Here is a 16,265-nt window from a genome sequence, read left to right as displayed (position 1 = left end):
GCACGCGCACGTGCCCGCGAGCAAGAGCGCAGAGGCATTAACTGGTTTAGCAACCTTAAAAGTGGATAAATCCGCAGGCCGAGAGGAGATGTATCCCAAGCTTTTGAGGGAAGCAGGGGACGAGATACAAGGGCCACTGGTAGAAATTTTCAAATCCTCTCTGGCTACAGCTGAGATGTGGAGATGCCAGGGTTGGACTGGGGTAAACACATTAAGAAGTCTAACAACACCAGGTTAAAGTCCAACAGGTTTATTTGGTAGCAAAAGCCACTAGCTTTCGGAACAGGCTGTCCCTTCGTCAGGTGGGTGGGAGAATCAAACCCATGTCCCTGGCACTATGAGGCATCAGTGGTAACCACTGTGCCACCCTACTTGTTCATGCCTCATACTTGCTAAGAAATTTCTTCCCCTTAACTGCAGCAAGACACCCCTGCTCCTGTATTCTCACAATGAAGGCCAACACACCATTTGCCTTTTTTACTGCCTGCTGCACCTGCATGCTTCCCTCTCTATCGGAGAGGCGATGGCCTAGTGGGATTATCGCTAGACAATAAGCCAAAAACTCTGCTAATGTTCTGGAGAACCGGATTCGAATCCCACCACAGCAGATGGTGGAATTTGAATTCTATAAAATAATAGCTGGAATTAAGAATCTACTGATGACCATGAAACCATTGTCAAATGTCGGAAAAATCCATCTGGTTCACTAATACTCTTGAGGGAACAAAATCTGCCATCCTTCCCTGCTCTGGCCTACATGTGACTTCAGAGCCACAGCAATGAGGCTGACTCTCAACTGCCCTCTGAAATGGCCCAGCAAACCACTCAGTTCAAGGGCAATTAGGGATGGGCAATAAACATTGGCCCAGCCCCAGTGATGCCCACATCTCATGAATTACAAACAAAGATGCTCAAGACAGAGTTGAGAAACAAAATCAAACATTGAAAGAATAAGACTTCTGGATCTAGATGGATTACATTTACACAAAAAGCTTGGGAAAGGATACCAGAGACATAAATATGGAACCAGTGTCAGAGGACGAACAAACAGCTAATGTGATTTCCATATTTAAAATAGCTTAATATCAGTGTTAGGAAAAGAAAATGGAATCACTGCTCAAACGTGTAATAGAAAAACATCAAGGAACTGAAAGCATAACAGCAGTCAGCTCAGATTCCAGAACAGAAGGCCCTGCTTGATAAATCTTATTGAATTCTTTGAAGTGTTAACAGAGAGGGCAGATAGGGTAATGCAGGATAATGTGCCACATTGCAGAGTTGCGCCCAAGATCAGCACATGGAGTCAGGAACAAGTGGCAGGAACAAGAATAATGGCAGACTGGCAACAGGGGCTAAAGGTAGTTACCCAGATGGTGAAAGGTGAGAAGTGATATTCCACAGGGACAACTGGGACCACAGCTCAGTATTTACATAAATGATTTGAACTCAAGAACTGGGAGAACAATGCTCCGAATGTAATTAATATGGAAGAGGACTGTGACAATTTAGGAGATATTAATAGAACTACAGAACAGACGTGTAACTTGCAAATGAATTTCAATACAGATAAGAGTGACAATATACTTTAACAGGAAGAACAAAGACATGGGGTCTGAACCTCTTGAGTGGCAGTCAGCGTTGCTTTGCCATCCTGTGCCCACATGTCTCACTCGATTGGTGTCAGGCAAGATCCAGGCAATGCAGTGCATCCCTGGTGCCCAGGATCGAAGTCCAGGAAAGTGAAGGAGGAAAGGACACAACCCTTTTTAACAAAACCAGCTGCTGTAAACCAGGTAAATCCAGGTAAGTTTAAAGGTTCACTGAAATTTAAAAAGTCCTTGGCAGGCTACGGAGGTGGTAATAGTTACCCAGAGTTTGAAGAGACTTTAATTCTTCCAACTTTTTCATGGGTCAGAACCAAAGTCTGCAATTTAAAATCACATTTTTCGATGGTTCCCAGTGCAGGGCACTTACCCATAGGAAGTTTGCGCTTCTGGGCAATTGCCTTGCAAGCCCTTACTTGGGACCTTCCAAAGGAGGCTCTCGGCACAACTTTGGGAGACCTCCCCAATCCAACACTTGGGAGCTCAAGAGTCAAGACTCAATCTTCTTGGGAAGTGTCTGAATGTGGTGGAGAAACTGAAGGTTCTGAGGGAACATATAGTAGAAGAATCTGCTACATTAAACATTAACCTGGGACTTAGTACAGTGCCACCCACTAGTGATGTAGGGATGCATCTGACCTAGAGTTTACGGCAGCAGTTTCAATATGCATGGTCATGCCATGGAGTCCTCTCCATACCTGCACCCTCTATTGTAAATGTGTACACAGCACAGTAATGTTAATAAAGACTTTGTGGTAACTTCTACGAGACTGCTCAATGGTGTCTAAGCAGCACACACCACAGCTAGCAACAATATGCTAGAATGGAAACTCAAACCACAAAGTAGAGACTCGGGTTAAAAAGGTCATAAAAATAAGATAAAAGCATTGAGGTTCATTTCTAGAGGTAGAGAATTGAAAAGCAGAAAAGTATGCTAAACTTCTACAGAGCCTTGATCAGTTTATATTTGGAATACTGTGCAGTTCTGGTCTCCAAGTTATAAAGGACATAAAGGCACTGACTAAGGTGCAAAGGAGATTTACCAGAATCATGCCAGAAATGAGAAGTCATATCTATCAAGAAAGACTGAACAGGCTAGGACTCTTTGCTGTTACTATAAGTGAAAACATTGGAGCGAGCTACCCAGACACTTTGTAGACAACTGCAAGCACCAGCAGTACCAACAACAATATAGGCCTAAAAGGGCCAGCTCCAATTAGCTAATGAGGTTTCATCTGAGGCAGTAAAAGTGCTACAATTCACCTTACTGGTCTGTACCTTCCCCTGCAGCTGCTCAGAGAAGGACAGTTCAGCAGAGATTTTTTCCACAGATAAACCACTGCTGACATGCGCTGTCCCAAGAGAATCGAGAAACTTTGGGCAAGGTACCAGGTTTTGGACACCTGTAGAATCTCACTGCCACTAAAGCAGGAGCTTGCAGACAGCAGGGGAGGAAGGTAAAGTAGAAAATGCTAGAAGTGCACAGCAGATTAATCAGAAAAAAAAGGTTCAGGTTTCTCTTATCCTAGCAGAATACTGACTGGCCTGCTGATTATTTCCTGAAGTTTACTGTTCTACATTTGCAGCATTTTCAGATTTTGAACGTGACATAACTCACATGCAGGCTCAGTATGCTATGGTGGAAACAGTTGGGCGGTCTGCGAACTCAATTATAGACACTCTGCGAGGTAACCTTCAGCAATGATCAGGATGGTTTTGAAGTCACGCCATTATAAACCATAGGATTCATGAGCAGAAACAGGGAGGGGCAGAAACAATAAAACATGGGGGTTTAAATACTTGTTTTTACAAGTGTGTACTGGAATGAATTTTATACTCCAATCAAAGCTATTAAACTTACAGTTGTCAGAAATAGCAGCTTACTTTTGATTAAATTGAGAGGTATAGCTGGAAACACAGCTTGAAGTATATAACTGCAACATTCCCTTTCAAAACACACTAAAAAGTTTATTTCATTAAGAAAATCAATTCCAAGAGTGGCAAGATGATTGGTTTTATATGGTGAAAGATCAGTCACACAATGTTAATTCAAACCATAGCATTGTAACATAATTCTATTAAAGACTTATATTTAATCCACAGAATTGGAAGCAGTTTTGGATCCCGTATCTCAGGAAGGATGTGCTGGCCTTGGAAAGGGTCCAGAGGAGGTTCACAAGAATGATCCCTGGAATGAAGAGCTTGTCATATGAGGAACGGTTGAGGACTCTGGGTCTGTACTCATTGGGAGTTTAGAAGGATGGGAGGGGATCTTATTGAAACTTATAGGATACTGCGAGGCCTGGATAGAGTGGACGTGGAGAGGATGTTTCCACTAGTAGGAAAAACTAGAACCAAAGGGCACAACCTCAGGCTAAAGGGACGATCCTTTAAAACAGAGATGAGGAGGAATTTCCTCAGCCAGAGAGTAGTGAATCTGTGGAACTCTTTGCCGCAGAAGGCTGTGGAGGCCAGGTCATTGAGTGTCTTTAAGACAGAGATAGATAGGTTCTTGATTAATAAGGGGATCAGGGACTATTGGGAAAAGGCAGGAGGATGGCAGACTCGATGGGTCAAGTGGCCTAATTCTGCTCCTATGTCTTATGGTCTTAAATGATTCAAAGTTATCTGTGGCATCCACCCCATGTGGTTAAGAGTTTCTCACTCCCACAACACTAACAATTTCCTTCTTAAAGAAATTAGCAACGTTGCCATGCTATAACAATTTCTCTGGGTGGGAATTTACAGCTATTTTCCTGCATTAATTAAACCACATGGCCTTGTGATGCCTGGTCCTCCCACTGATCAAGAGTTGCCAGCTGAAATCCCTTCCTCCAATAGTCCATACTTTGATTTCATACTTGGCCTGATGACCATTACACCCACATGCAAAGAGTACCATGGGTCTTGGTCAGTCAGCTGCATCTTTCCACAGTCCCACTGCTGTCTGTAGATTTGGATATCAACAGGAGACCTTGCAACACCGTGCGCATTGCCCCAAAAGCTTCTTCAATGATATTCTCCTGTACCCAATCTCCCCCAATCCGTTATCTTCAAACATTATCTCCTCATACTGCCTGCCCCAATTAAGGTGTTGGATTGGCTTACACTGTTCTTTTCTCCTCTCCCCACCCACATTCCCATATCATATCTGGGTGAAGAAGCAACTTTTATGGTGCTTCAAGTGAGGCATCTGAAGAATATTTCCAGTTAATTAAGTTGTTGTGGGATACACTGCAGGGGGCGTGGAAAATACCGCCTAAGATGTGTGGTTCAATCCTCCACTCAATCCCATCCCCAAGGAGTTAGCCATCCATGCCAACAAATCATGAGCAAGTTCGTGCTTTTTAGATTGAAACAGGGTCAGAAATGTGATGGAACGCTCTGCATTTGCAACTCAACACTGAGAATGATGAAAGCAGCCTGCTTGACCAGAACTCAATCTACAACCTTAAACATTTACTCCCCACATCAGCTGTTCACTATGGCTGCAGAGTCTACTAAGATGCAATGCAACAACAACTCAATAAGGCTTCTTCAGCAAGATGTTTGACCCAAAGGTCAGCTTCTCCCCACATCTGTATACTACCTGTCTTCCACAATCTCTTACACCTGAGAAAATCCCTTTACCATCATCAAATAGGCCAGCCAATATCTGGGCCATGTGAGGACATGGCTCATACAAAACACTGCAGCAACTGTACTTACTGACAAAATTCTGCACTTTGACCCACAACCCAATGAGTTGACTTTGCATTTTTATCTTCCAAATGATCCATGGCCTCACCTTATCTGGAGGTGATCGCTCCTCCCTTATGTACCCACAAAATCCTATTGGTCTTATGTTCAACAACCATGTCCATTCCCTCTGTACTTTTCTACCTAGTACCATCAGCTTCATTGCTCTCTTAGATTTTCAAAAACTCTCTTTGGCTACCCTAACCGCTCCACTTTCTCCTTATGATCACTGCTGAATATGTATTTCCCCAGTGAAAAGCAATGTGATTCATCTTTACACATGCATGATTAATTTTCTGTTAAGAAGTTATCACTAGCAATAATATGAACTGCCCCTTCCCTGCTAGGAAAATCTTACATTTTAACAAATATTTTTGAGGGTTTTTTAATATATCAAAACATTCATTTTATGTAGTTTCAAGAAACTACATTAAAAAATTGGGCAACACGGTGGCACAGTGGTTAGCACTGCTGCCTCACAGCGCCAGGGATCCAGATTCAATTCTGGCCTCGGGTCACTGTCTGCATGGAATATGCACATTCTCCTCGTGTCTGCGTAGGTTTCCTCCGGGTGTTCCAGTTCTTCCAACAGTCCAATGATGTGCAGGTTAGGTTGACTGGCCATGCTAAATTGCCCCTTAGTATCAGGGGGACTAGCTAGGGTAAATATGTGGGGTTACGGGAATAGGACCTGGGTGGGATTGTGGTCCGTGCAGACTTGATGGGCCGAATGGCCTTCTACACTGTAGGGATTCTATGATTCTAAATGCTTGTCTGCTTCAGAACAAAGTTGTAAAGTTCCCTCTCTCAAGTCAGGTGCTGTCGGCAATGTGGAAGGACGGGAAATGTTTCACTATTTGGCCTTAAAGGTTGATTGTTAAAGTATTCGACTTTGGGCAGGTTATTATTTTAGTAGAGCAAAGCAACTACAGGCAATTTTCCAGCAACTGAATCACATCCAAAGCTCTGTACTTTGCATTAATTTCTTGATTGTCAATGGGCCTTCACCCAATTTTCAGTTTACACCAAGAATTGGATGGAATCCCCAAAGCACCAGGAAGAAACAATCAAAAACGGTGAATCACAGTTGACTCAGTTACCACCAACCAGTCACCCTGGAAACAGATGCAGTTATGATGCGACTCATTCCTCAGCATCTTTAAACAAGCAGGAGGAATTACCACCTTCTTGACAGAGTTCTGCAATGGCACAAGTTGTGTTAAAAGACACATCATAGAATCTGAATAACTTTGGAGGAAAAAGGTAAACAGAATGATGTTGGTTTAATATCTTCTCAACAGCAACTTACATTTGGATAGCAGCTTTAACACAGTAAAATGCTCCAATTCACAAAATTTGACACCAAGCCACATAAGGAACTATTAGGACTACTAACCAAAAGCTTCAAATAGCTACGGTATAAGGAAGCAACTCCAGAAGTTAGGATCAAGACAGCTAAAGGATAAGTTGCCAATGGTGGTCAGATTAAAACTGGGGAAGCTGAGAGATTGCAGAGGGTTACAGGGTTAACAGAAGTTGAGGTGATGGGGAAGGACAAGGCCTTAATAACAAGAATAAGATTTCTAAAACTGAAATGTTGCCAAACTGAGAGGCAATGGTGGGTGAACAGGGCTTAGCTCAAGTTAGGTTACAATGTGCTCAAATCTACAAAAGGTGGAAGATTGAAGGCCACGCAGAAGAACATCGGCATAACTCATGCTCAATATAAGCACAATAGCAATCACTAAATACATTGCACTTCACAACTCACTCAATCACACAACATATTCCAGCAGCTGGAACAGTCTAAGATAAGCTCAATAACTGAAGCCCTCCATTGGAATTTGATATCAGGCATCAGCCTTGGCCTAATGGCACTCTTGCTCACATCAGAAGGCTGTGGGTACCGGAGCTGCTCAGTAGATTTAAGCACATAGTGCTCAGGTTAAGGGTATAATGTGACTGATCAGCAGTGTGCATTCTCCATACACCACCATTACCCTAGATCAATTAGAGGAAATATCATAGTAGTAACATTAGTAATCCAGAGGCCTAGACTAATGCCCCAGAGACTCGAGTTCCAATCCCAGCATGGCAGTTGGCGGAACTTAAATTAAATCTGGAAGAAGCTAGTCTCAGTAATGGTGACCATGAAATGATTGTCATAAAAACACAACTGGTTCACTTATGCCCCGAGGGGAAGGAAATCGACAGTACTTATCCAATCTGACCTACATTTGATTGACAACTAACTGCCCTCTGAAATAGCCTAGCGAGCAAGTTGTGTCAAATCAGTACAGTACAGAAAAATCAGAAAAGAATAAAAGTGGACAGCTCAGCCAGCATCAACCTAGGCACCAAAAAGCACAGCAACAATCCTGCCCAGTTGAGCCTTCAAAGTTCTCCTCACTAGCAACCATACCAAAATTGCAACAGTCTGACATAGTCACACACTGGAGTCAGGGTCCCAGATTTCTCCATCACCATCCCTGGATATATTCAGTCTCACCGACAAGATAGACCCACCCAAAGTGGCAGCACAGTGATAGAAAATCAGTGGACCTAGGAGTTGTCAACAAGAACAAACTACTTGATCTTGTCTCTACCTGCTGTATCTATCCATGACAGCACTGGGAGGAATTATCACCACACAGTCCTTGCAGAGACAAAGTCTTCATATTAATACCTTTTGGGTCGGCATGGTAGCACTGATTAGCACTGTTGCCTCACAGCGCCAGGGACCCGGTTTGGGTCACTGTCTGTACGGAGACTGCATGCTCTCGTGGCTGCGTGAGCTGCCTCCGGGTGCTCCAGTTTCCTCCCACAGTCCGAAAGACGTGCTGGTTAGGTGCGTTGGCCATGCTAAATTCCCCCTCAGTGTACCCGCACAGGCGCCGAAGTGTGGCAACTAGGGGATTTTCACAGTAACTTCATTGCAGCTAATGCAAGCCTACTTGTGACACTAATAAATAAACTTTAAAACAATTATCAATCACTCCAGTCTACCACGCTCATCAACAAATGATGAAGGCAGACGACACAAAGGTAAGTGGAAAAGTGAATCGTGTGGAGGACGGAGAAGATCTGCAGAGAAATTTGGACAGGCTGAGTGAGTGGGCGAGGATATGGCAAATGGAGTATAACGTTGATAAATGCGAGGTTATACACTTTGGAGGAAATAATAACAAATGGGATTACTATCTCAATGGAAACAAATTAAAACATGCTACCGTGCAAAGGGACCTGGGGGTCCTTGTGCATGAGACGCAAAAGCCCAGTCTGCAGGTACAACAGGTGATCAAGAAGGCAAATGGGATGTTGGCCTATATCGCGAGGGGGATAGAATATAAAAGCAGGGATGTCTTGATGCACCTGTACAGGGCATTGGTGAGGCCGCAGCTGGAATACTGTGTGCAGTATTGGTCCCCTTATATGAGGAAGGATATATTGGCATTGGAGGGAGTGCAGAGAAGGTTCACCAGGTTGATACCGGAGATGAGGGGTTTGGATTATGAGGAGAGGCTGAGGAGATTGGGTTTGTACTCGTTGGAGTTTAGAAGGATGAGGGGGGATCTTATGGAGACTTATAAGATAATGCGGGGGCTGGATAGGGTGGAGGCGGAGAGATTCTTTCCACTTAGTAAGGAAGTTAAAACTAGAGGACACAGCCTCAAAATAAAGGGGGGTCGGTTTAAGACAGAGTTGAGGAGGAACTTCTTCTCCCAGAGGGTGGTGAATCTCTGGAATTCTCTGCCCACTGAGGTGGTGGAGGCTACCTTGCTGAATATGTTTAAAGCGCGGATGGATGGATTCCTGATCGGTAAGGGAATTAAGGGTTATGGGGATCCGGCGGGTAAGTGGTACTGATCCACGTCAGATCAGCCATGATCTTATTGAATGGCGGGGCAGGCTCGAGGGGCTAGATGGCCTACTCCTGCTCCTATTTCTTATGTTCTTATGGGTGCCGTCGATAATGCTAAGTAGTGGCACTTACACATCAATAACCTATTCAGTTTAGGCGCTACAAGACTCACGCAGCTCCTGACTTTATTAACACTCTGGAACACTCTTTTGACCATGTTTGTACCAGAGGTGAGCTAAGTGACATCAAGGCAAGATTTGAGCCAGTATGGTATCAAGGAGCCCCAGCAAAATTGAAGGCAATAGGGTAAATGGCCTCCTCCTGCTCCCATCTTCTATAATCAGAGGGAAACCTCTCCACTAGTTGATAGAAGTCAAGCTTAGCATACAGGAAAGAGGGATGCGGTTGTTGCAGGCCAATCATCTCAGTCCCAGTGCATGGTCACAAGAGTTCCTCAGGAAATTGTCAACAATCTTTAGCTGTTTCATCAATGATCTTCCCTCCATCATAAGGTCAGAAGTGGGGTTGTTTGCAGATAATTGTTCAATGTTCAGTGCCATTTACAACCACTCAGATACAGAAACAGTCTATGTCAATATGCAGCAAGACCTGACAACCATTCAGGTTTCAGCTGAGAAGAGGCAAGCAACACATAAATGGTACAGCCTTCTTCAAAAGCAAACTCATATTAGAAATAACATTTGTACCACACAAGTGTCAGGCATTAGATGTCCTAATAGCCCATTGCAAAATAAATTCTAATTTTACCTTTCTTTTGTTGATTAAGTTCAACTGAAGTAGTGTACTTGCTTGCTCCAGGAAAACTCTATCCCGAGCCAGGGTTTCAGTCCATGGTCAGACATGTCACAGCAGATAAGCAGAATTACTGACAGCACCCTCTCTTGAGCTGTCTATATTGTTGATTGGGAACACGCAAGAATTGCCAAAGCACGTGTAGCCTTTAGCAGACTTTGAACACTAGGTTGGGGACAAAGAGGGACAAGTCTGCCTCCCAAACTGAAAGTCTAGAGAGCAATAGCCCTGTCCACTCTGCTCTACACACGAGACACATGGACTGTGTACCAGTGACATGTCAATAAACTCAACCACCTTCACTTTAGCTGCTTTCAAAAGCTTCTGAAGATCAGACAGCAGGACAAAATACCAGAAACAAGGGTGTGCACCCGAGCTGTAGCAATACATCCTCACCAAACGCTACAAAAAGACACTGAAGTTTTCACTTTGGAATTTTGACATTTTCTTTGGGCCTGGGAAAAGCTTGCCAGGATCACTCTCCCTGACAGTCAAACAGAAAATAGTACAACCTCCTTAAGGTAACTAAGTGTGCAGATGAAGGTAGAGCAGTTGATGTCGTATACATGGATTTTTAGTAAGGCGTTTGATAAGGTTCCCCATGGTAGGCTCATGAAGAAAGTAAGGAGGTGTGGGATAGAGGGAAATTTGGCCGATTGGATAAATAACTGGCTATCTCATAGCCAAGTTCCGCACACATGAGGACGGCCTAAACCGGGATGTTGGATTTATGTCACATTATCAGTAACCCCCACAGCTTTCCCCCTGATCTTGCAGAATCTCACTAGCTGTTCTGTCTGGAGACAATACACATCTCTTTAACCTGTGTTGAATGCTCCCTCCACCCACATTGTCTGTACCTTTAAGACTGGCTGGCTGTAGAGATTTGCATTCTAATTAGTATTCTGTAACTTGATTTCTGTGTCTGTGCACTGTTGGAGAACAGATATCCACTCCATCTGACGAAGGAGCTGTGCTCCGAAAGCTTATGGTATTTGCTACCAAATAAACCTGTTGGACTTTAACCTGGTGTTGTGAGACTTCTTACTGTGCTTACCCCAGTCCAACGCCGGCATCTCCACATCATATCTCATAGAAGACAGCGGGTGGTGGTGGATGGAAAATTTTCAGACTCGAGACCAGTTACCAGCGATGTACCACAGGGATCAGTGCTGGGTCCTCTGCTATTTGTGATTTTTGTCAATGACTTGGAGGAGGGGGCTGAAGGGTGGGTCAGTAAATTTGCTGATGACACCAAGATTGGTGGAGTAGTGGATGAGGTGGAGGGCTGTCGTAAGCTGCAAAGAGACATTGATAGGATGCAGAGCTGGGCCGAAAAATGGCAGATGGAGTTTAACGCTGTTTAGTGCGAGGTGATTCATTTTGGGAGGACAAATTTGAATGCGGATTACAGGGTCAACGGCAGGGTTCTGAGGAATGTGGAGGAACAGAGAGATCTTGGGGTTCATATCCACAGATCTCTGAAGGTAACCACTCAAGTGGATAGAGCCGTGAAGAAGGCCTATAGTGTGTTAGCGTCTATTAATAGGGGGTTGGAGTTTAAGGGCCGTGGGGTTATGCTGCAACTGTACAGGACCTTGGTGAGACCACATTTGGAATATTGTGTGCAGTTCTGGTCACCTCACTATAAGAAGGATCTGGAAGCATTGGAGAGAGTGCAGAGGAGATTTACCGGGATGCTGCCTGGTTTGGAGGGTAGGTCTTATGAGGAAAGGTTGAGGGAGCTAGGGCTTTTCTCTTTGGAGCAGAGGAGGATGAGGGGCGACTTAATAGAGGTTTATAAGTTGATAAGGGGGATAGGTAGAGTGGACGTTCAGAGACTATTTCCTCGGGTGAATGTAGCTGTTACTAGGGGGCATAACTATAAGGTTCAATCATAGAAATCATAGAATAGAATCATAGAAACCCTACAGTACAGAAAGAGGCCATTCGGCCCATCGAGTCTGCACCGACCACAATCCCACCCAGGCCCTACCCCCATATCCCTACATATTTTACCCACTAATCCCTCCAACCTATACATCTCAGGACACTAAGGGGCAATTTAAGCATGGCCAATCAACCTAACCCGCACATCTTTGGAATGTGGGAGGAAACCGGAGCACCCGGAGGAAACCACGCAGACACGATTATTGGATAGGCTCATGGAGCACACCAGAATGATAGGGAGTGGGATAGCTTGATCTTGGTTTCGGACAAAGCTCGGCACAACATCGAGGGCCGAAGGGCCTGTACTGTGCTGTACTGTTTTATGTTCTATGTTTTAAGTGATCATGCAAGCAGCAGAAATCGTGATCCAGTAACTGCTACAAAACTCAAGCATCTGCAGTATCCTGGCTTATTTGGAGCCGAACCTTCTGGGAACAGATCAGCCTTAGCTGTCACCCATGTATTCTCCGGAACCCCACCAAACCCCTAGATGATGAACGTGGCGATCTCTGCCTCAAAGGATAAACAAGTAAACAAGAACTGATTACTGATACAACTACGAATAGAAATAACTTGTCCAAATTTACCTTCTACCAAAATTCATCATTTTTTGAGCACTTTATCAGATCTCCTTATAATCCTCTTTGTTCCAATTAAGAGATCCTTAATCTTCCCAAACCTGAAGTGATAGATGCCAACACTAAGTGCATGAAACAGGACAGATTTTCAGCACCAATATCCACTGCGAGTACTAAATTACTGAAAAGTCAGCTTCATGTGGCAAGATAAAAGAATGGAGAGGTCATTGTTATATTCACTACACGCGTTTTTGGAATATTAATCCCAATATCTGCCGAATAGATGGCAGCATAGCCAGAAGATCCTCTTATAGAAGTGCAGAGACACGTGTGTACACAACACTTTCCTGTGTTTGGCGGCGATAAGGTGCCCACTATAACCTGCCGACTGGTGCTGCTTCCGTGTTCAGCAGCTAAAATCACATGAAAAGCAAGTTGCTGCATTCTAATTCACTGTATGAAATGAGATGCAATGATCCATATTTGGAAATGTCTTGTTGGTCTTTGGGATAGGTCACAGTGGAGGGAATATGGCTGGTTTGAGTGTTTCTGGAAAGACAATCTCACAGGAGAGTGGCAGTGCAATGACCCTGTGATAGGAATTGAAGGACCATCACCGCAGAACTGGGCTAGACACAGCTGCTCTACAAACAGGGCTCAGAGAGGCTGTTTTCCTAATATATGCTCATGATTCCAATGTCCTATCTACACCAAGAGCACTTGGTGAATTTTAGATTCTTCTGTATAATATTGAATTTCGTAGATCAAGATTACAGCTGCACGCCATTTGTCATTCCACTGCGAGCATCCTCACCTCTGAAGCAGAAAGTTTTAACTCAAGACACAGAGACTGAAGCACAAAAAAAATCTGCATACAATACCGAGGGAGTGCTGCACTGCCAAGAGTTGCGGTCTTTCAAATGGGATGTTAAGGCAGATGGGGCTTCCAACTATCACGAGGAATGTAAAAGATGACTTGACAGCATTTCAAGAAGGGTGTGACGGGAGACCGGAAAGGGGGGGGGGGGATGTGCGACGGAGTGTCGGGGGCAAGGGGGGCACTGGGGGGCGGGTGAGGGTGAGGGGGCACGGGGGTGGAGAGGAGGGCCGGGGGGGCGAGGGGCGAGGAGGGTGCGGGGGGGTGAGGGGGGCATGGGGGGGCGCAGGGGGGGCATTACGGGGCACGAGGGGGGCAAGGGGGCACGGGGGGTGAGGCGGCATGGGGGGCGAGGGGGCACGAGGGGGGGCCATGGGGGGGTGAGGGGGGCCGCAGGGGGCGAGGGGGGCACGGGGTGGCGAAGGGGACCACGGAGAGGGACGAGGGGGCCACGGGGGGGGGGGGGGCGAGGGGGGCAGGGGGGCCACGGGGGTGAAGGGGGGCCACGGGGGCGAGGGGGGGCACGGGGGTGAAGGGGGGCCACGGGGGCGAGGGGGGGCACGGGGGCGAAGGGGGGGGCACGGGGGCGAAGGGGGGGGCACGGGGGCGAAGGGGGGGGCACGGGGGGGTGAGGCGGCGCGGGGGGCGAGGGGGCACGAGGGGGGGCCATGGGGGGGTGAGGGGGGCCGCAGGGGGCGAGGGGGGGACGGGGTGGCGAAGGGGACCACGGAGAGGGACGAGGGGGCCACGGGGCGGGGGGCGAGGGGGGCAGGGGGGTGAGGGGAGGGGGCAGGGGGGCCACGGGGGTGAAGGGGGGCCACGGGGGCGAGGGGGGGCACGGGGGCGAAGAGGGGGGCACGGGGGCGAAGGGGGGGGCACGGGGGCGAAGGGGGGGGCACGGGGGCGAAGGGGGGCCACGGGGGCGAAGGGGGGCCACGGGGGCGAAGGGGGGCCACGGGGGCGAAGGGGGGGCACGGGGGCGAAGGGGGGCCACGGGGGCGAAGGGGGGCCACGGGGGCGATGGGGGGCACGGGGGCGATGGGGGGCACGGGGGCGAAGGGCGGCTGTGAGGGTAAGGCGGCGGGGTTGTGGGGGTGATCGGCCGTCCCCCGACTCTTACCCAGCACATCGGCCAGCCGGTGGGTGGCCACGAAGCAGGCATCGTCCCCGTAGCCGCTGCCCTTGGCGCCTGTAGCGCTGCCCTTGCGGAGGTCCTTGCCGAAGCCGAAGCTGACGGTGATGAGCCGGTATTCCCGCCTGTCCCCCTGCCGAAGGCTGCCTCCTAGCAGAGTCCGGGCCAGCAGCCGCCCGTAGGCCAGCATGGACTGCATGCTCCGGCTCCCGGCCTCTGGTCACTCTCCGGACACTCGGACACTCACAGACACTCCGACTCGCTCAGTGCCGCTCACAGACTCGACCCGCCCACCGCCGCCCCGAGTGACAGCCCACCCAGCCAATCAGCATCCGCGCTCGCAACCGACCGACCTATCAGTGCCTTCGGGAGGCGGGACCTCCCGGCATTGAGTCACAATGGGCACGCTATGACTGACAGCAATATTAACCAATTAAAACGCGGGGTCGGGTGACGACCAGCCAATCAGAACAGAGATCGGTTGTGCTGTTGGCCAATCAACGCGGTGGAGGGCGGGACATTCTTAGCAAAGGAAGAAAAAAGTTTCTGGGAAATCTTGAAAGTGAAAATTCCTGACCTGCCAATCTGATCCAAAATTACTGTGAGCAGAGACAACTTCCAGCGAAATGTTCTGCTAAGAAGCATCGTTCTTATGCAATGCTTCTTTTTCTTAAAGTAGAATCTTAGTTCAACTCCTCAGTGAATGATTTATTCATTCTCAGGGTGGAGGTGTCAATGCCAAGGATTTGTTGCCCATCCCTAAATGACCTTGAGAAGAGATGATTAAACTGCTGCAATCCTGTGGTGTAGCTGCACACTGCTGTTACGGAGGGAGCCCCTGCGTTTTGGTCTGGAGTTTACCCCAGTCCAAAGCCGGCATCTCCACATTTTGGTCTGGAGACAGTGAAGAAACAGTGAGGAATTTCCAAACCAGAATCATAGTATTTCACAACACAGAAGGAGACTCAATGCAGTCATGCGTTGACTCTTTGAAAGATCTGGTTAATTAGTCTCTCCAGCTTTTTCCCCAAAGCCCTGAAAATGAGGACTCTTTAATTTCATCACACTTAACAGCAGCAGGATAGGCCATTCAGCCCTTCAAACTTGTTTTGCCATTCAATGATGGCTATTCTAATTGCAGCCATAACCACCAGCCCCCCACCCCTGGGCATTACCCTTGGCTCCCTTGTAAATCAAAAATCTGTCTAACTCTATATATAAATCTTGAAATAAAAACAGAAATTGATGGAAAAGGTCAGCAAACGTGGCAGCATCTGAGGAGAGAGGAACGTATTTAAAATGTTGAGACTTTTACTTGAGATTTCCAGCATTTATAGTATATTACTTTTATATAACTTGAATATTTCAATAACCCAGCCTCCATTGCTGTTTGGGGAAGAGATTTCCAAAGAATCTAAAAGAAGTTCCTGCTCATTTCTGTTTTAAATGCGAGATACTTATAGAATCACAGAATCCTATAGTGCAGAAGGAGGCCATACGGCCCATCGAGTCTGCACCGACCACAATCCCACCTCGGCCCTATCCCCACAACCCCATGCATTTTATCCTAGCTAGTCCCCCCCACCCCCGCAACACTAAGGGGCAATTTAGCATGGCCAATCCACCTAACCCGCACATCTTTGGACTGTGGGAGGAAACCTGGGCACCCGGAGGAAACCCACGCAGACACGGGGAGAATGTGCAAACTCCA

The 16,265-nt window shown here is 47.0% G+C and overlaps 1 protein-coding gene across 1 annotated transcript in view; it reads right to left on the bottom strand.

Moving 5' to 3' along the window:
* The window catches only part of LOC144486959 (protein phosphatase PTC7 homolog), a 36,926-nt gene extending 22,089 nt beyond the window's left edge, over positions 1-14,837 (bottom strand). The window contains exon 1 of the mRNA XM_078204975.1: positions 14,543-14,837. Within this exon, the coding sequence (XP_078061101.1) occupies positions 14,543-14,753 (211 nt within the window). The 5' untranslated portion in view covers positions 14,754-14,837. The remainder of the gene's footprint in view (positions 1-14,542) is intronic.
* Between the last annotated feature and the right edge of the window lie 1,428 nt (positions 14,838-16,265).

The sequence above is a fragment of the Mustelus asterias genome, unplaced genomic scaffold (genome assembly GCF_964213995.1).
Source record: "Mustelus asterias unplaced genomic scaffold, sMusAst1.hap1.1 HAP1_SCAFFOLD_536, whole genome shotgun sequence".
Taxonomy (NCBI): Eukaryota; Metazoa; Chordata; class Chondrichthyes; order Carcharhiniformes; family Triakidae; genus Mustelus; species Mustelus asterias.
The sequence above is the reverse complement of the archived record's forward strand: the minus strand, read 5'-3'. Positions and strand labels throughout refer to the sequence as shown.